Raw genomic sequence first — 21,189 nt, 5'->3', positions numbered from 1 at the left:
ACTGATCAACATTCAAGAAGAAGAGGTGAAGTTACAAAAAAAATTCCTGCCACTACCATTTTAGCAGAATAAAGAGATAAAATGCAAATGGGTTCCTCCCCGACAGGCATCGTGAGACCCAATTATTTAATCAGGTTAATACATTCTATGGGCCTATATTAAAATCTGAATTTTTTTAGGCTAACGAAATGGGATAATTTTCTCGTCTCAAGCTCAATGTAATGGACACAAGGTATGGGACTGCAACTGTATGTGCTATGTTCAATACCCTAGACGTGAGATATGCACAAGACAGTGTACACGATGTACTACTACTCACATGATGAGATGATAAGCGAATGCAAGAACATAAAACATTTCTTTGGGCCTACTAGCCATCATCATCACACTATAAAAACGGATCCAAAGTCTAGATATTTTTGTCTCAAACAACAAACCGTTAAAAGTACTAAAAGTTTTTATAAGTACAACTTAAAAATTAAAATCCCTCCAAGAAGAAGCATTGAAACGTCAGTAATTTGGGACACAATGCCATTGATAAAGTTTTTTTTGTGGATCAAATGCACATTCCCATCCAATGTACAATGGTTTCACTTTCCACATATATGCACCCAACAAACCTCAAAAGGGATCCAACTCCACAAAACCTTTTTTTTTTCCAAAGAGAAACATTTTCGTTGGTAAATATTTAAGCCTCACCAGGGGTGGTTTTGCTCTAATGGATTATTACACTAGAAAATCTAAGTCTGGCAACGGATTGGTTCAATACCAAATCAGTACCACTCCAATACCGATCCAAAAAATTTTACACATGTACTTGATCCGATCCAAACAGATTAATGAAATGTGAACCAAATCCGATCTACTTCATTTCATCCTTAATCCGAAACCAAACCGATCCGAACGCATGCCTTATTTTCAAATGACCAATGTTTAAAAAGTATAAAATCATATAAATTTTTTTTTTAAAAAACCTACTTTCCAACTACAAATATAAGAAGAAACCAAAAGGACTTAAATGTTTTATTTATATGTATTTATATGAAATTAAGAATATTAAAAAAATTATCAAAATATGTTCGGATTGGAGTAGATCCGAATCTGATCTAAAATTGTTTCGAATCTAAGATTTCAATCCAAAAATCCGTTTTTTTTTGTTTTCAAGTTTTTCAGATTGGATCAGTTAGGACATCGGGTATATTTTGGATCATTGCCAGCCCTAAGCAAATCCAACACCACAGCCCTCTAAATTTCATTGAAAAAAATCAGATCCAAAAAATTTATGTACATATTCAAAAACATGTTTTTTTCTTCTTGTGTGTGTGTGTGTGTGTGTGAGAGAGAGAAGGGGGCGGAGGGCTTTCGGACTTCCACCAAACTCCAAAACATAAAATTAAAATTCAACGGCAAAAAATAACCTTTCACCTTTTTTTGAAGTCGAAAGAATTTTGTCATCTACAACCCTTAAAGCATCGGATCATGTATTTTATGTCCCAAGGTGAGCCCAAGGACCCTTGGAACGGGTTCATATCCCTGCCTAGTAATGCTAGTTGAAATCTTTTCTCAAATTCCAAAGTAGGAAAATTTTCTCGCCAACTGCTAACCTGACAATCATCTGGGCCCTACAAACCATGCCACCTCAGGAAAGAATGTTTTGAGTGAAAAATAGATTCATGGTAGCAAAACTCATAGTTATAGGGTCATAGAACTCAATGTTTAGCTCAAACATGACCTCACTCATATATTTATATCTGGGTCACTTCATCTTTCTACATGAGGTAAATAGTTCACGAAGCATCGTTATTAAGCTACTTTACGGAGAGCAGATTTAGTGTTGAGTTTCCAACCACCACAACAAACAAGAACTTAAAAAAAAGCTTGAACTTTGACATGAACCAAATTGACAATGACAATCTATAGCATTTAAAACACCACCTTATGTATGCACCTCAAGCACACACCGAAGGCAATCTCCTTCATGCATCAGATCAAAAGCTTTGTTGATCTCCCCAAGAGTCAAATTGTGGGTGATGTACTCATCGACCTTGATTTCCTGTAATTTACAAAAAAATAAGAGAAATAACAATTAATGTGAGGGAATAAACGGTGTTTGTATTTTCTGATTTGGAAGTGACAGCAGAGGACAAATTCTCTTGGAAAATTTCTTTTCAACAAAATGGGACTAAGAAAATAGATTTTCACACAGCAAGTTAACTGCTGTTATTGCATCTAGGAAAAATATCATTAAAAAAGTTGGTTTAAGTTTTGGGGATGGGAGTAGCCGTGAGAGAATAACATCAGGATTTTATCGCTTAGATGAAAAAACCTTCTAAAGTGTAGGTGGTTGGGTCACCAAGAAAGAGAAGTCATTTTCTCAAAAAATGATTTTCTCATTAAAATGCACAATCATACACCATCAAATAGTGTTTTCCAGGGAAAACTAATTTCCGTTGATTTTCCTGAACAATCATACATTACAGACCCTTGGTGAAGCTTGGCCAAAAAATATTTAAAAAGTTGTGGAGAATGCAATACCTTCTTCATGTACTTCTCAACAAGCCAAGGTACTTGGGAACGGCTCTTGAAGCCGCCAAAGGCTGTTCCCTTCCAAACACGTCCTGTGACCAATTGAAACGGGCGAGTACATATTTCCTGACCCGATGCTGCAACACCTACAATAACTGATGTTCCCCAACCCTGAAATTTATTACGCCAAATCGCAAGTATCAGTTATAGTAACAAAGCTAATCCAGTCACGGCAAATCATGGTTTGAGCCAACAAACTCACTTTATGACAGCACTCCAGAGCCGCCCTCATCACGGAGACATTACCAATACACTCAAAACTGTAGTCAACACCACCATCAGTGAGGTCAACTAAGACCTGCTGTATCGGTTTCTCATGATCCTTTGGGTTCACAAATTCAGTGACTCCAAAATTCTTCGCTGAAAAGTTTACCCGAAAAGATTAGACAAAAACACTCAAATGCAAACACACGCACAACTGGGCAATCAATTAGTTTTTTCTCCCTTAAGGGTAGGAGGGAAAACCATGATTAGTGGGCCCTCTAGCTTTAGTGGCCACCACATGTACAATTTCCACAGACCCTTTGTTGCAAGATTACATTACAAACTGTGTTCAATAAGCGGGAAAAGAAAAGCCGTCGATTCAACATGGCAATGGGCTAGTTTTAAGCTAAGAGGCTCATACTAATGGAGTGGATATGGTTCTAATTTCGAATAAATGACGTGGATAAGTCAAGGTTTGGAGTCAAAGACTTGCAACATGGAAATCGAACAGAGCTAATATGGAGTGCCCTCAGGCCATTCAAGATGCATTGACACGGCCTAGTAAGAGAGCTCGCAAGAGTTAAGTATTAGTGTGATCAGATGATCCGTACAACCGAAAAAGTATTCTCTTTATAAATCTCAACAGTAGTTACAAGGGACAAAGGTTGAGTTAGGCCAGGTATTAGGATTTACTGATGGAATATAAGGTAAAAAATCAATCCTAATAAAGGTGCTAGTTGAATAGAGTTGAGGATGTGATTGGGAGGTTCAAGGCATAAGTCTATATGTGACAAATGGTATACATACAAAGCACATTCTTCAAATAAATGGCATAACTAGGGTTCAAATTCATAAGAGTCGGAAATAAGACGACAAACTTGCAAGCTAACGAGGAAGGCCATTCTGATGAATAAATATTACAAGTATGTAAAATAGGTGGAAACATCCGCAACCGAATGAATGGGGGCATTTTAGGTACAAATGCAGTCAAATAATTTGGAGTAACAAACTTACAGTCTAAACAGGAGGGCATTTTGTTAATACATGGTACAAGCATTGGGGGGTTTGCAATTCAAGAGGTTTGGTTTATAATAGAACGAAAAAAAAGAGGTATATAAGCTTAGACAGATCTAAAGACAATGGGTATAGACTGTGTGCAATGGTCATTTCTAAAGAATTTGCATATACTAGTACAGTGATTAGCAAACTTTACCTTTGCTTGGGAAAATAAATTTAGTCTAATTATGACAAGGATTACTAAATTTAAGTGAAAAGGCCTAGATTTTGTTGGAGCCCATTTGTGATTCCAGATTGAAAAACCTTATACTTTAAATGTAATATCTTTACTAAATAAGTTATGGAGGTAAAGCAAGTTAAGAGTTAAGACCATTACAACAAAGTCGTTAGAGCTCGATATAATGATTACAACATTTCCTAAGAATGTTTTGGGGGAAGGGCAGCTTTAAATAACATATAATAAGATATTCAGAAAAATAAATAAATAATGGATTGTTTTACTAAACAAATGAAAACTACACGAAAAGAAAAAGACCACTAATAAACACTTTAACAGCTCTTACAAGTAAAAAAAAACCTCCTCAACAATAGATTGGTCATGACAACAAAGCACTGACTAACACAAATGTGGGATGTTTATTTACACCAGAACCACTTTTTCTTCTCTTTTTGATATGTATACTACTTGCAAGCTATTAATAATGACACTAATAAAGAAGAGTTCAAAATGTACCAGTGTCAAACTTTTTGCTGTCAATATCTATGCCAATTACGCGTGATGCGCCAGCTGCCTTTGCACCCTCAGCAACCTATTTGAGTTATATCAATTACAGAGCGATAAAAGTCTGCACAGTACCATAAGGCAATGTTGAAGGTGTTTTTTATACAACTTACTGCAAGGCCAACTGTTCCAAGACCAAAAACAGCAACAATCGAACCTGCTTCGACCTTCGCTGTGTTCCAAACAGCCCCAAGACCTAAAAATCGAATTTACAAATAAGAATATTTAGTTAGGATATCACAAAATGAAACATGATACAAGAATCGAAATTGAACTTATGAAAATGCCTGTACGGCCACTCTTTTACTAGGTATCAAGGAAAAGGAACATCAGACTGGAAATAAGATATGAATTCATTTACACTCAATTACAGGTTACAACAAGAATTCATGGAGAAACTCCTAATAATATTCAACCAAAATGGCTAATGATGAGTAGAATGTTGTAATGAACTGGTCACATTCAGATTATGTTTCCCAGGAATTCATATTCATTAGCAGTACCATGGTAGAGGATAGATGTTTCATGATTTGTTAGTGATCTTCCAAATTTTGACCTTGATAATTAATCATGCATGGATAATATGGAGGTCAGCGTGTCTGCCAAGTGGTACCTATACCGACACATGTCCCTGTCTTCGTTACATAGGCCTAGACCAAAGAAACCCAACCAAAAGGCTTCCTAGTCTTCTTTGTGGGCATCGTTCTACTTGCAAGAAACTACATTTTCTTCAGGGCATGTCACAATCTCCCTCAAGTTAAATTTCTCTAATGCCTTGAGAAATTTGAGGTGGGTTGAAGCCCGTAACTAAATTTGGGGCATTCTGCAAAGCAACCCTGAAATTGTGGATCCAATTGCAATAAACAAATATGCTAGTATAATGGCCCAGAAAGGTCGAAAGTTACTCCACGGGATGATTCACCAATCATGCACTTTTTTAAGTAAGAACTAAGACGGATTTCAGTGTGGGCCACACTAAAGAAAATGTTGTCTCCGCTATTTTAAGAATTTTGTTTTGCTTCTTTTGACGCATGAAGGTTCTAAAAGGAGGTCAATGACCCACTAAATATGGTATCAGTCAACATCTTCAAATCCTTCTTACCCAACATAAGGGATTGACTTGTGGCTATAGATCAAAAAAGAAACAATGCTCATGGATGAATCTTTTGCATAAATAAATACATACATACATAAATATATATGAGAGCAACTTCATTTACGAAATCCAAAGATCTACACAAATGCTAAAGCAAAAAAAAAAAAAAAAATGTTATCAACAATAGATAATTCTTGAAATACAAACATATTATTTATAAGCAACAATTTTTAAACAATCTCATATCAATCAAGCAACCCAAATCTATCATCAAAACCAATCTGTAGTCCAACAACCAATCACATCTATCACCATTTTTACAAAAGAAAGGAACACAATCATGGGTATCCATAAAAGCACACTTTCAAGCAATCAATAGGCTCCTAATGAAGTCCTCATAAGAGACACGTCCTACCATATTTTGAACAATTTTCTAGTATTCAAATAGAAAATTGTGTGAATTTGGTTTAAATTAATTGACAAGTTCCATGCTTATGTGAGTTTATCCACATCTAACGTTAAATAAACTCTCATGCAGCTTATGTGTGTTGTGCCCAAAATGTAAATCTCACATATAAGAATTATACAAGCTTATAGACCATGAAGTAGAAACATCAAATAAATGTTAGAATACGTCATGAAATTTAATCTTAAGTCTAGAGAAGCAACCTTGAACTCAAATTAGAATAGATAGAAGATAAAATGGGAGAAAAAAGGAGTACAAATTCAACAATCATAGGCTGTAACCTTAACTCCTTAAGAACTTAAAAAACACATTTGGTGGTTAATATCAGAAACACTTCCGTGAATTATTTCAAGGAAATAAGATTCACCTGTAGGAACACCACAACCAAGTAGGCATACTTTCTCTAGAGGTGCTTTTGGGTCAATCTTTGCAACACTAACGTCATGTACGACCGTGTACTGACTAAATGTGGAGGTTCCCATGAAATGATATATAGGAGTTCCCTTTATCGAGAAACGACTCTTGCGATCAGTCATCATAACACCAACACCAGTAGCTCCACGGACTTTTCCACAGAGATTTGTCTTTCCTGATTTGCAAAATTTACATTCCTTACATTCAGCTTGGTAACAAGGTATAACGTGGTCCCCTGGTTGAACTTCTGTTACTCCTACACCAACGCTCTCGACGATCCTGTACATGAAAATTTCAAATAAAACTCCTCCTCGCAGGCAAAACAAGTCCTAATTGTGGTCATATTACTTGACATATAGAGAACACGCACCCAGCAGCCTCGTGACCAAGAATACATGGGAAGAGACCTTCAGGATCCTGTGAGATAAATAAATGAATACACATGGTTATAGAATTTGCGAACAAGGGTTAAAAGGCTTTTTTCTTTTTAAAGAGGTTTTGTAGAAGCATAACACATCAGGTAGTAAGCAATGTACTGAGCAATGGAGAGAAAATGTGAATTAAGTTTTAATAAGAGCAGAGAGAGATATTAATAACAAAAGAAACTCATTAGTAACACCTGCTATACACTATGTTATTTCTTTCCCCAGAATTTGTGTTGTTCCCCATTTCATTTTCCATTCCAATGTTTTAGCAAGCTAATTCAAATTTTCCTTTCTTGTTTCATAACAAGTGTTTCCCACTCTGAATTGGGTTTCCCATGAATAAGTTGTGGATATGGAATCAAGTACAAATCTAGTAAAAAATCTAGACAAACACTTTAATCTTACTAAGGGTCATTGAGCTCAAATGGATTACCAAATTGACAACACCACATCCTTCTAGATTTCATGGATAAACTAAGATCCAAAAAAAATTTGAACTTGGTCCAACGTTTTGAAAATGGAAGGCTACTAAACTCCCAAATTTAAAATTAAAATTTTTTCTTCTACATCCCTGTGGCATCAGATCATGTTTTTGGATGCCACAAGTGAGATCAACGACCCTTGGTAAGATTTGAAATCTTACTAACTTAGTAAGGCTAGACTTACTAAAAAAGTCCACGATAGAATACAGTGCAGCAAATCACAATACGTTTAAAAAATTAGATTCCGAAGTTTCTCAAAAAATGGGACAATTCAATCAGGGATTGTGCGAGAAAATGCGGATCCCAAATTCACATCAATTGAAGAAAATCCAAAAATTTAAAAAAAAAAAAAATTGTTTTTTTTAAATAAAAACTAGAAAGATACTACAATAAATTAAAAAATAAAAAATAAAAAATCCGAAGTTTCTCAAAAATAGGAAAATTGAATCAGAGATCGGGTGAGAGGATGTGAGCCCAAATTAACATTGGGATTTCCTTCTGAATCCGTTCCAACTCACTAGATTCAAATCGGACTTGGCCGAGTTTTAAGCCAAGCTCAAGAATCAAAGAATTAAGTCGAATAATTAGGTCATTTTCAGAAGAACAAAGAAACAATGACACAAGAATCTATAAAACGTGGAGATCTGACTGAACAGAAAACCAGTTATACCTTGCCACTCCAGGTATAAGCATCAGTGTGACAAAGAGCAGTGAACAATATCTTGATCCGAACTTCACCAGCCTGGGGTGGAGCCACCTGCACGTCTTCGATCACTAATGGCTTGTTGGGTTCCCATGCTACCGCAGCTTAACATTTTGTTCCGCCCAACCAGGAAAAAAATAAAATAAACGTAAATATTAAACTCGAAATTAAAAACCTGAAAATAAGAGATATATATATATATATATATATATAGAGAGAGAGAGAGAGAGAGAGAGAGAGAGTACCTTTGCAAGTGATAACCTGACCCTGGAAAGCCATGAAGAATTGAAGAAGCTCAAGAGTCTCTCTCAAACTTATACTATGAAGGGGAAATACCAGGTGAGCCGGACAGTTCACTATCTCTAGGGCAAAAAAGCGAATATGAGGTTGATAAGATATATGAAACGTATCTGATCAATATGTGCTGTTCTTGACTTTGTAGGGCCCAGCCCACGTCTTGTATTATTAATGGGCCCGCTAATTTGTCTTTTGGTTTGTTTTCGGAATTCGGAGTGCCCATTAATAAGAATCTGAATCTGAACTTGAAATTGACGTGGTAATCCATTTGAGAAAAAATTCCTTTAGTAAAGATTAAAATCTTAAAGCATTTCACTTTTCCTATACCCGATTGGAGTCGGATTAAAAGAGTAATTGAAACTGATTGGATTCTATCCCATGGGTGTCTACTGGTATGGTGTCCATAATCAATTTGTTTTATTTTATTTTTTCAATATTTTACTTATCAAAAAATATATATATTTTAGATGGTTGAAGACTTTTCTAACTTTTAAAGTTGAGTCGTTATAATATGCAACCCCCCCCCCTTTTGACACCTGTCCCACTATGCTCTCATCACAAAATCATAAATCAGTTGCCTCGAGATACACAATAAAAACTTATAACTATGCATATCTTGAGGCAATTGGTATATGGTTTTGTGATGGAGTGTGTGTCAGAAAAACATTACGATTTAAAGTTTATAGATACTACATAAACTTCGTTAAATTTTCAAAAAAATATATATATATTTATTATTATATATATATATATATATATATATTTTGTTTGAGGGTAAAATGTTAATACAAATCTTTACTAAAATAAATTGTAATTATACTATTGATGATTTTGTAAATAATGTGTTCGTATTCTTAAAAGAAAACAAAACAAAAAACAAGCTTTGCGATGACTTCAAGAAGGCATTTTCTCATATTTTGTAATGGAGAAAACTTGCATGTAAATAACATAGAATTCTACCATTATTCAAGGTAATTTTTTCTATCTCATAAATAGACAAGAAATCAATTTTTTTTGTGGTTTCACTTGCGAGTGTTTCATAACTGGAACCAAAAAAATATAATGGTTCCAATTCTAGGTATCTCAAAAGTTGAACAAGAAGCGGACCATTGACATCCATCTTTTGTCTCCAATGATAAATAAAACTTTAACAAAAGGGGTAATGTAGGCAAAATCACAAAAAAAGATATGAAAAGTATAAGAGGTTACGTATTATGAAAAATGAAGCAGTAAAGAGAACAAAAATCACACGGAAAAAAAAAACAAATAGAATTTACGTGGTTCAGTGGATCAAATCAAGAATAATCATTATTTTCTTTCAAAATTTTATAGTCCGAGAGATCTCTATTTATAAAATCAGGAGTTGGTAAAACACATCTATCTCCCCCAAAAATATAAAACCCTTGAGAAAATAGTAAATAATTACCTTTTTTCATAACCTTAGAAAATTTGATCCTGTCAAGGGCACCCCCACAACTCAACGTCTCGTCAACAAAATACAAGACATTTACACCACATATTTCTTTCAGATTAGGACAAATGCAAAACTACCAATGAATCTGAAAGAGAGATCTTAAGTTCTAAAAACAAAATATGAAAATACCTACACAAACTACACATGAAATTACAATAATACCCTATCATTAAAAAACTATCTAAGCAATCTTAAAATGTGGTTCTAAAGGCTTGGAAGGGCCTACAAACCGTTGCATTGTTCAATGAACAGAAAATTAAACGCTACCTAAAATGCTCATGGTCTCTACATAAAAAAAAAAATCAGACACCTATATCAGAAATGGCGCTCAAGACAAGTTATGGTTTTGGCATTTCATCAAGAACGCTCATGAGAGAAAAACATGAATAAGCAATCCCCTTCAACGTTCAACACATGATCAATCCATCTCAAATCATGGTTAGTTTTAAAGAATCTTGATTTGGCCAATTAGTTTTTGTGTGAGGTATCTATTCAAGCAATTCCAAATGTTGTTTTAGCTCTTAAATTCACTTCCGTTTACCAAATAATTATATCACTTCTACACACGCGCGCGCACACACACACACACACAAAATGCACTTTTACTGCATGGCTATCAAACTCAAACATCTACAAATGCACTTCTCAACTTTTGTTTCTTGGGATTCTGATTCTCAATTTCCAATCAACAAATAACTATCCCAAATAGATACAAAGTTTTTCTATTGGCCTCCAAATGATCATATATTGCCTTCATGTGATCATATATCATTCAATCTGTGGTATCCTTTTATCAAGTTTTCATGGTATATATTTGCACTCGCTATCTCAATGATTGTTCTTTCGATTTACTTCACTCTTGTAAAATCTTCAACTTGCATGTTCTTTTTATTGAAAATGTAACTGACCTTTTTCCACGCCGGACTCAATAATTTCACTCGAGTTTCCTTAAGTTATCACCTATTGAGACCCTCCTACATTCTTTCTAAGTGCTTTTGGTATTTCAATAATTATAACTTTTCCACCCAATCATCTCCATCATTATATCTCTTTTATGCTCAATCTACGCAATAGGTTGCATTAACATTGTCGTATAAAATTTTATGTAGCTTAAACAATCTAAGCATTCTTATTTATTTATTCTTTAAATCGAGGTATATAGACCTCTTAAAGCATTAGACTATTCCTCAAGGCACGTGCATCCCCTCTCCCCACATGCACAGGTAATTTATGGGACAAATCTTATGGGATGGCCCAAGGTGGGGTGGGGTGCATTTGAACTTGAGACCTTCACTTCCCGAGGCATGGTCTTGGCCATCTCATCAACCCTTAGGTGTTTATTTATTTATTTTTATCCTAAATATGATTTGCCAATTTTTATTTTTAACCATTTATCTCAAAAAATTTAGACAACATCCTCCTTGGTCTCTCAATCATTATAAGAGTCGTGTTAGAGTGACATTAAAAATGACATCGATTCACACATTGTTGATATGGAAGTGCACACAGAGCCATAGATGATTTTCACTCGTATGGATGAAAAGCATCTTACAATAGGGGCACTTGCTCCCACAAGAATTTTCAAAGTCTATGGATTAGTGAGCTATTAAGACAGATTTTAGTGATGGATGAAAAAAAATCTACCATTAATGCTCTCACAATTTTTTTTTTTCACACTTAATTGCCCCTATAACTATTTTTTTTTGTTCCTAGTTGTCCCCACAAAAAAAGTTATACTCTTGATTGTCCCCACATGGGCAAAATCTTGGCCCCGCCCTACATCCACATCAGCAATGTGTGAATCAATGATATTTTTAATACCACTTTAGCATTTTCCTCCCCATAAACTACTCAATATTTATTGACGAAAAGATATCCCAATTGGTCTGATGGGTATAAAAACCATTGTGGTTCTCTTTTGTCTTTGTATCTTCTCTTAATCTATGCCCAATTCCTCCCCCCACCCCTTAATTTCATTGTGTGATATGATGACGATGATCTATAATGCATTATGCCGTTGACCACCATAATAAATGAAATACAAATTATATCTTTCAAACAATGGTCGTGAGTGTTGATAGTGATCCCATGTCCATGTTCAAAACCCACTCTCACTCGAGGTATTAATTTCTTAAAAACATGCATAATCAGTGCCATCAATAGCAACATCAATTATCTAATCCAATTATAGCTATGAGACTAACGTGCACGAAACACAAAGGGTGAGATGTCCCTCCCTTTATATCACCTCAAAGTTCCTTCCCATCATGGAGTTTAATTATTATTATTATTTGAAGGTAGGAGGTGTGGTAGTGGTGGCGAGGCACCGATGGTCCAATATTCAAATCCAATCATACTTTTCTTCAACTCATGTATTATAAGAAAATGTTGAAGTAACATTAAAATGTACGTCCATTGTACATATTATGATGTAGTGGTGCACATATTATCATAGAAGCTTTCATCAAGATACGAGTGAAAAGCATTTATGGTTATGTGTGTATCACCACTTCAAAATGTCAGAATCGATGTACATTTCGATGTTACTCCAGCACGACTCTATATTATATTTTGTCAAACACGTGCTTTAGGAGATCACATGAGATTCTTTAGAAAAATATTTAAATAATTATTGTCACTTCTATTATAACAAATTTTTTAACACAGGTTTGATGTATAAAATATCATAATATCCATAGAATTAGTTAAATATCAAAGAAATTATGTTAAAGATATTTTATTGGAAGACAAACAAACACAAGTACTAAGAAAAAAAAAACTGTAATTTTGAATGACACACGAATAAGAAAAATGATAAGTCACGGTTTGTAAGTTGTAAAACAATCTCTCAACAAGAAAATTGGTGATTAGCAAAGCAAATAATATATGAGAAAATTATCAACTATTAATCCTATTATTTAATTATAAAAATTAATTTATTTAAACAAAAGATAAAAATTATCATAAATCTCCCAAAATAATCATAATAGTGAGTAGTCAAAACAAATATTGCAATATTTTTCCACTAAAGTATTGCATTAAAGTAATGAAAGGGATATGTGTGTAATAAAATATTATTTATCTCTTACCTTCATAACCAATTTGTACTATGCCAATTACGTCAAATCATGATTTTAAAACTTAGTTCTGTGTCTCATCTCGTCTATGCCAGATATCAAGTCATCTCGAACGAGTTTTTTGATACGTTCTCGTTCAAAAAAACGAAAAATGAACACTGAATTTAATATCTCATCCAAAAAATTGACTTATTCGTCCGTCTCGTCCATGCTTGATATCGAGACGACTCGGACGATACGTTTCGATCTTGGGCAAGTTTTGAAATCATGTGTCAAACTTGTCTTGAAACTAGATTTTAAGAAAGATCCTCATTGGACATGTTAAATTGAGTAGGATATAAGGGTAAGAGAACAACTTGATCATATTAGATATTTTCTTCTTTCGCACCAAACCAACTTAAATGTATTAAATATACCAATTAAATAGTTTTTTAAGGGGGTGGTGAGGAATGGAAAGATAATAAAGCAAGTAAGTGATTAGAAATTATTTGATGGAGGAGGGTTTTGAACCTAGATCCTGATATAGATAACTTTAACTACATTTTGGTAAATATGTCAATATATCAAATGTGCCGAACATTTTGGTCATTTTATTAAAATAACTGAACGATAAGCCAAGATTTTCCTGAGAAATTCAGAGTTGTGTGGAAGAATGGATGCAGTGGCGTACGCTACTGCTCCTTATCTGCGTCCGTCGCTCATCGTCTCTTCTTCCACCATCTCCAACAAAAACAGTAGAAACCCTAGAAATAAAACCCTAAAATCCATCAATCATCTTCGCCAGGTACTACTCTCCAAACCGATTATTGTTTTTAAATTCTTCAATTTGACTGGTTTGCATATTTGATTCGTGATTCCGCCCATAAAATTGTTCCGAATCACTACTTTTGAGTTTCTTGTCGAACTCGTGATTTCAATTGATTCAGACGAGTTATAATTTGGAGGACAATGCGATTGCATTTCCTACACAATGGGTCATGCTCGTGTTTCTGAATTCTTCAATCAATGGGCATATTTTGGATTGAATTTATGTGGATTCATGATTCCGTGACCTAGCTTTGATTAGTTCGTGAAGTCTTGTGAATTTGGCCCAGACATGATTTGGTCCATGATGTATTTTTTAGCTAGTTGGAGCATCTTTGTGCTGTTGTGTTAATTTAAAGACTTATATTACTGAAATATGGCGAATCATGGTTGTTTACACAAGTGCATTGTTAAAGATTCCAAATTTGAATGAAATTTTAGAAAATTTTGAGTTTCTGTTCTCATTTCGGTCAATTTTGTAAAGTTTGACAGTTCAATTTTGGGCAATGTTAGATAAAATTTATAGCATTCAACGAAAATTTAAATAAATATTGGAATTTTTGGATTCCAATCATAGTGACAAAGTTGGGGTTCGGGAATCATTGGGCAAGAGAAAGCTTTGGAAAAAGTCATCAAAAGTCAGGAGAACATTGGATAAAGTAAAAATAATTTTTTTTATAAGTATGCACAAATGTAAAAAATATGTATTTCATTTATTAAATGACAAAATGACACTTAAAAATGCTAAAAATAAAAATAATCTGTGATTTTTTTTCCTTCCAAAATATCGATTAAATCATGTTTAATTGTGATATTTTGAAAAATCAGAGATTTTTTCAGAAACTTGGCTATTTTTCAAGTTTTTGAAAAAATCATGATTTAATTGACAACTACTGAAATCGGGATTTAATTGTGATTTTTTTTAAAATCGCATATTTTTGACATTCCAATTTGATTGCATTCAGAACAAAAATTGATGTCGAACCCAAGATTTAGAAGTTTGGTTGGATTACTAGGTCGTCTATTTGCCTAATCCATTTAAGTGCATCATCTGCAGTTCTTTCCATGGAAATCTTTGGCCTCGAGGACCATAGAAGCTCGCTCACAGGCGTCCTCAAAACGTTTCAATTATAATATCAATAGCAGATCAAGAAGTTTCCTCCCCGTTGGAAATTATAATGGAGAGTTTAAATACAATTCGTTCTTTCATCCATTGTGGGATAAGCTCCATAAAGGCTTCTCATCTCAAACTGGGTTGATCCTGGTTGGTTGTGCCCGTCTTCAGGGGTTGAGTGGACATGTTGTCACTCTACATAAAATAATAAATTGGAAGGAGAAGCTCAAGCGCCACTTCTGTGTTGATTTTGTCCAGTTGGTAGTTGGAGTGCTGGTTATGTCAGTTGCTATAGCTGGTTATAAAACTCCATCTTGTAAGTATATTCTCATGCCAAATTTAAGTTCTAAATTTCCATATTTGACTAAAATTTTGTTTTTCTATTGAGGATCACAATACTAACATGTAGCTTACATGTAGGGGCACTCACTGAAGAGAATCTCCTTTTCTTGGAGGCATGGAGAACTATCGATCGTGCGTATGTTGACAAAACTTTTAATGGACAAAGTTGGTTTCGGTATCGAGAATATGCACTCCGTAATGAACCAATGAACACACGAGAAGAAACATGTAGGGACTCCTGCCTTCTCTTGTTTCATAACACAATTTATATATGGCTCGTGCTTTGCATATTGCGTTGGAATGGATTATACTATAACAATTTTCTAGTGAAGGACAGATCTGTTAAGTGTCAATCATTAATCTTGAATAAATTCTCTTCTAAGTACTTGTAAAAAAATAAAATGAAAGTTATCTTCTAAGTACCCTCACTGAAAGTTAAAAAGGGACCTATAATCTCTAATTATCCCCCAAACTATTCTGTAATTTGTAGAAACCAGACTAGTCAAGTTATTTCTATGGAAGCTTATAATTACAGAACTGCTATTGACATTCCATTTGTAGAATCCTTTATCACAATTTAAATTCCATTTGTATGCATTCTCTAAAACAATTCATGTATTTAAAGGCAAAAAATATACAATGCAGATTACACACTTCACTAATGAACATGGCATTTCTTAGGAAATTAGTTTGGGAAGAGAGGATCACTATGCTTCCCAAAAGTTGGGAAACACCTTAGAACTTCTTGATGGAATCCCTGGAAACAAGTGAGAGAATTACATGCCAACCGTGCACAAAACTTTTGGGAAGCATTTGGGGAATTCTTTGAGAAATAAACTATATTTTCTGCTTCAAGTTGTACACCTGTATGATGTAACAAGTAGCAACGAAGTATGGGACTTCTGTGTGTGTTTCAAGCTGAGCTGGGTACACAGTACCATGACATACTTCACAGGAAATGGGTGTGTTGAATTGCATGGCCTAAGTTTTAATCTTCATCCTATGAATGGACTAGGCACGATGGATCTGCTAGATCACCCATGTGCAGGAAAGTCTATCTACATTTGGAGGAACTCATGAACATCTGAACTTGACCACAGAGGCATATCGTAGATTTACTTATCTTTTGGATTAGTATGTGGTTGTAACTTGGATGGTATGAAATGGGTTTCTTTCTAATTTATTCATTAGATGAATATACCCGTGAGACATGGCCATAAGGAAGATTTTGACCATTATTAACCACGTTAGTCCGTTGTATCTCAAATACGTAAATTTTGTTATGCACATTTCCTTGTAATGTAGATTTGTGTCTAAATCCTACTGGCATGTTGTTCAGATACAGCGATAAAGAAGATGATTGACACACTGGATGATCCTTTCACTCGCTTTCTTGAGCCAGAAAAGTTTAAGAGCTTGCGGGTATATGGCCTTTTCTACTCCTAAAAACAATGCAACATCTGCTGCAAAAAAAAAGCTTGAATCATCAAGTGATCTATTTATGATATACTAGTTTCTCATCTTTAAAGGCATTTAAGTAGTTTTAAATCTTATATTTTAATCTGTCATTAGCTTCTTTGAAGGCAGTCTGGCACTCAAGGTGCTCTCACTGGCGTAGGGCTGTCGATTGGTTATCCCATCGGACTTGAAGGATCATCCTCAGGGCTTCTTGTTATTTCATCCACTCCAGGAGCTCCTGCAAATAGGGCTGGCATCATGTCTGGAGATGTTATTTTGACGATTGATGGTACAAGTACGGAAACCATGGGAATATATGATGCGGCTGAACGCTTACAGTAAGATTCTTTTTTTACTTTGTTATCAAATTTATTTTGCTAAGAATCTCCTCATATGAGCTCAGCTGTGGAATATATATATATATATATTTGGGTGGGGGGGGGGGGGGGGGGGGGTTTGTTCACCTTTTTTGTGAACTCGGGTGAGGAAACCCTGAGCTTGTATCAGCCAACATTCTTTGAAGAAGGGATGGAAACCAATAAAAACTCGAGTATGGTATCCACTAGAGTGATGACACCAGTTCTGTACTCTTTCTCTTTTTCCGAATAGAAAAAAATGGATTTGGAAAAGTTTTTTAAAATCTCTTCAAGTGTACTGTATTAGGTAATTTGTGCTGATGATTGCTTCCCAATATAAAAATCTGCACTTGTTATGGAAGCCCATTCTTTAAAGATTTTGCTTTTCTTTACCATTCATTATCTATTAATTTACCTAAATATGGAAGTGTATTGCAGGGGTCCTGAAGGAAGTCTAGTGGAATTGACCATTCTCAGTGGACCTGAAATAAAACAGATGGTCTTGAAGTAAGTTCTGTTTTCTATAGGAGATTTTGTTACAATTCTTTAAGATAAACTATTTTCTTTGCATTTGTGGATACGAATAACCAAGTATATCTTTAGACTTCAAATTATGTTTTGCCTCATTGCTTTAAACTTAGCTACTGGTACATGTACCAAAATTTTCTTTCTGAGATTAATTATTATTTTTGGTTACAGGAGAGAGAAGGTTTCATTGAACCCAGTGAAGTCCAAACTATGTGAGGTTGCCATTGTGGGAAAGGACACCTCCCGAATTGGCTATATCAAATTGACAACATTCAACCAAAGTGCTTCCAGTGAGTATTGCTAGTTATTTTTGTGTTTTTTTTTTAAACATGGGATTAGTATTTTATAATAAGATATCAGTTTGGAGGGGTGTGTTGTCAGCTCTTGGAGTTTTTTTTTATAGATGGTGTCCAATAAAATTTATTTTGAGTGCTAGAGGCTATCTGAGAGAAGCAGATATTGAACCTAATTATACCTTATCATAGGATTAACAACAAAATTGATGCTACCTTAGCCAACTGCAAACCCCCCACCCCACCCAAATAAATAAATAAAAAGTTAGCTAACCGCAATTTTTTTTTTAATTTGTAATCTCATTAGGTAATATTTTTGTCTTGGTTCGTGAGAGTGAGCCAAATTGGTAAACCATATCTTAATTGTACATTTGTACTTGTACTTAGTATCAACTGTCAATGGAACCACTGCATATCTATTAGGCTAATAATGCAGCCTAATTGGCTGTTAGGCTCAAGACTTTTGATGATATGGAGTTATATGTGGTTGGATGGTGTTTTTGGACCTACTCTATTTCCAGTGATGTTTCTAGTCACATTACTTAATGGTTTGTTGATGCATTCTGCATATTCACTAGTTTCCTTGAAGAATAAAAATGACTGTAGAAGTCACTAGTTTTCATTGCTGTTCACTTTAGTTGGTGACATGCATCTTCATCATTCTCGTTGTCGTCATTGTTCATAATACCTTATTCCAACTATTTGGGGTTGCCAACATGAACGCTTTTTGTCATTCAGTTCAGTCTACAATTATATCCTCTATTTAGGCGTGTACTTAATGAGTTTTTTTTTTTTTTAATGATTACTACCTAAATCCCATGTCCTTTCCAGCCTATTCTCATTTGTTCAAAACATTTAAACTGTACTAAAGTGCTGCTTTCCCAGTAGTCATCATTTGTCTCTGTCATACCCATACCTTCTAATCTGACTTTAATTTATTTTATCCCAATTGAAGCTACTTCTAGATTTCTTTGTACGCACTTGTTTATGATTTTATCTTTGTACCGATTCTTCATTCATTTGAAAAACATGTTCCTTCGTTTCCAATATTTTGCTCCATAAACTGTACTTGATCTTATTCTTTAATTGAACAAAAAAGACCCAGGAATCCTTAGATTAATCACTCGATAGTGAAACCCTGTTCTGCATCAAGCAATCTTGCATTTTAGTTTGTCAAGGCATTTCAATTAGCTTGGGGTGAATGTACCTGAGATATCAGTGTTTTTTTCCATGTAATGCGCTCTTAAAAAAGGTTCCTTGCAGGGGCCGTCAAGGAGGCAATTGAAACTCTAAGGAGCAACAATGTTAATGCCTTTGTGTTGGACCTTCGAGATAACAGGTGATTAGCATTATATAAGGACATACTTCCATTTTGTTTTTCACCCTTTGGCAGTGTTTCTAAAATACTGAACTTGGTGTAGTGGCGGCCTTTTTCCAGAAGGAATTGAAATTGCTAAGATCTGGTAAGCTTTCTTAACAGGATCAATGTGCTTTTTTTATAAGCTGTATCCATCAAAAGCTAATGTATTTTTTTACTATTATTTTAAATTTTGTGGTGCTAATATTCATTGTTAGTATTTGCTATATAGGTTGAAGAAAGGCGTGATTGTGTATATTTGTGATAGTCTTGGTGTTCGAGATATATATGAGACAGATGGAAGCAATGCAATAGCGACATCAGAGCCTCTAGCAGTGTTGGTATGCTTTCTTATTTTCTTCTGTTATTGGAAGCAATCCTGCTGTAATAACATTTTTTTTTATGGATTATTAATTAATACTTAAAAGACTATAAAAGTTCTGCGAGTGGTGTCTCTCTTACCCCCCTGGCCCGTTTTTTCCCCAAATCCAACTTGCTCATGTTGTGGCGTGTCACATTATTTATTTTTCATTTTAAGCTTTTTTCCTTATACTATATAGAAATATTGCTGAAAAAATTCACTGATGTTGTTGCTTCCGAGTTTGCTTTAGGTGAACAAAGGAACTGCCAGCGCGAGTGAGATATTAGCTGGTGCTTTGAAGGACAACAAGCGTGCAGTGCTATTTGGAGAGCCCACATTTGGGAAAGGGTAAGCATTGCTGTTTCATTACAGAATGAATTGCATTGTATGTATAGCTATAGTTATTAGAGCATTAGATTATGGAATATGGAGTATCATATGAAGGTGACAAAAGAAGTGTCGGATCGTTCTCTTGATTTAATGTAGTTAGGGTAGTTATGTAACTTCTTGTAACCATTTCTATTTAATAAAAGTTTAACCAGAAATCATAATCATCCAGGAATTTCACATTATCTCAAACACCATTCTAATGTTTCATTTATATTGGAAATCTTACAATGGTAACCTAATCCAATTCACTGGTGCAGGAAGATCCAGTCAGTTTTTGAGTTATCTGATGGTTCTGGCTTGGCTGTCACAGTAGCTCGTTATGAGACCCCAACTCACACTGATATTGACAAGGTTTCCCACTGCTTAACTATTTTCAAATCAAGATTTTATTTATTTATTGAACTTTTAATGGATTTTATTTATTAATCCATTTGTTTCAATTAAGGTGGGTGTAATCCCAGACCATCCTCTACCTGCATTGTTTCCTATGGACGAAGATGCATTGTGTAGCTGCCTCAAGGACCCTGCATCGGCTTGCTATGTCAACAAAGTTGTGTTGTTTTCAAGATGATGATGACCTCTTTATTAAGCCCAAATTAGCACTCTTTAATTAAATCCCATTTTTTTAACAATTGGTTGGATCCAACTCTCAAGTTCTTTTTTATAATTTAGGAGTGGCTGTTGTATTGATTACTATATTTATTCATGATGATTAATTCAACAAATTCCCATATTTGTTCTATTTGGATTATGTTAGCGATTGTTTTTGTCGGCTTTGCTCATAACTACTAATAACACCTGCCGAGACTTGAAAAGAGAGTCGTGCATTTTAATTTTCTCAGAGGTAGAACAGTCACACAAACAAGTGACAGGTGATGGTTTTATATGTTCTAGCAGATTGTTCACTATAAAAGTACAAATTTGTTTTATTTATTAGTTATAAATATTTTCAAAATTCAAGTTGAAGTCAATTGTAACAAAATTCTCTAATTATTGGGTGGAGGTTCTATTCGGTTACATTGTGAAAGTTTGGTTAAAAAAAAAAAAAGGGAAGATTCGGAGAATGTAATAAAATAGATTTCTTATCAAAGTCCTATCATTTTTTAACTTCCTTAAGAACCCTATCTTGTTCTTGAAGAGACTCAAAATTTTTGAAGGTGAAAG

General features: G+C 34.6%; 2 protein-coding genes across 2 annotated transcripts; one reads left to right on the top strand and one right to left on the bottom strand.

Annotated features, from left to right (window-relative positions):
* Positions 1–1,715: 1,715 nt before the first annotated feature.
* HOT5 (GroES-like zinc-binding dehydrogenase family protein) lies at positions 1,716–8,579 on the bottom strand. The gene is made up of 9 exons (XM_086438855.1): positions 8,420–8,579; positions 8,142–8,278; positions 6,935–6,981; positions 6,518–6,843; positions 4,702–4,784; positions 4,541–4,616; positions 2,789–2,946; positions 2,536–2,697; positions 1,716–2,053 (listed from the first exon to the last, which is right to left on the bottom strand). Exons 1-9 carry the CDS (start codon positions 8,451–8,453, stop codon positions 1,937–1,939), a joined length of 1,140 nt encoding a protein of 379 aa, XP_086294981.1. The 5' UTR covers positions 8,454–8,579; the 3' UTR covers positions 1,716–1,936.
* Positions 8,580–13,641: 5,062 nt separating this feature from the next.
* Positions 13,642–20,725, top strand: LOC147403320 (Peptidase S41 family protein). The gene is made up of 13 exons (XM_086438854.1): positions 13,642–13,806; positions 14,884–15,256; positions 15,361–15,510; positions 16,622–16,704; positions 16,870–17,078; positions 17,535–17,603; positions 17,796–17,914; positions 19,181–19,256; positions 19,339–19,380; positions 19,507–19,615; positions 19,886–19,983; positions 20,283–20,376; positions 20,471–20,725. The coding sequence occupies exons 1-13, from the start codon at positions 13,675–13,677 to the stop codon at positions 20,594–20,596; spliced, it is 1,680 nt and encodes a 559-aa protein (XP_086294980.1). The 5' UTR covers positions 13,642–13,674; the 3' UTR covers positions 20,597–20,725.
* Positions 20,726–21,189: the final 464 nt, after the last annotated feature.

The sequence above is a fragment of the Akebia trifoliata genome, chromosome 4 (assembly GCF_017979445.1).
Source record: "Akebia trifoliata isolate Shusen 1 chromosome 4, ASM1797944v1, whole genome shotgun sequence".
NCBI lineage: Eukaryota > Viridiplantae > Streptophyta > Magnoliopsida > Ranunculales > Lardizabalaceae > Akebia > Akebia trifoliata.
This window is presented reverse-complemented; position numbering and strand designations above follow the sequence as displayed.

Coding starts and splice junctions, on each gene's coding strand:
- LOC147403320 (XM_086438854.1), top strand. CDS start 13,675: ATGGATGCAGTGGCGTACGCTACTGCTCCTTATCTGCGTCCGTCGCTC. Junction 19,257..19,338: donor TTGGACCTTCGAGATAACAG/GTGATTAGCATT, acceptor AACTTGGTGTAG/TGGCGGCCTTTTTCCAGAAG. Junction 20,377..20,470: donor CTCACACTGATATTGACAAG/GTTTCCCACTGC, acceptor GTTTCAATTAAG/GTGGGTGTAATCCCAGACCA.
- HOT5 (XM_086438855.1), bottom strand. CDS start 8,453: ATGGCTTTCCAGGGTCAGGTTATCACTTGCAAAG. Junction 6,844..6,934: donor CTTGGTCACGAGGCTGCTGG/GTGCGTGTTCTC, acceptor TTTCATGTACAG/GATCGTCGAGAGCGTTGGTG. Junction 2,698..2,788: donor CTCTGGAGTGCTGTCATAAA/GTGAGTTTGTTG, acceptor AATAAATTTCAG/GGTTGGGGAACATCAGTTAT.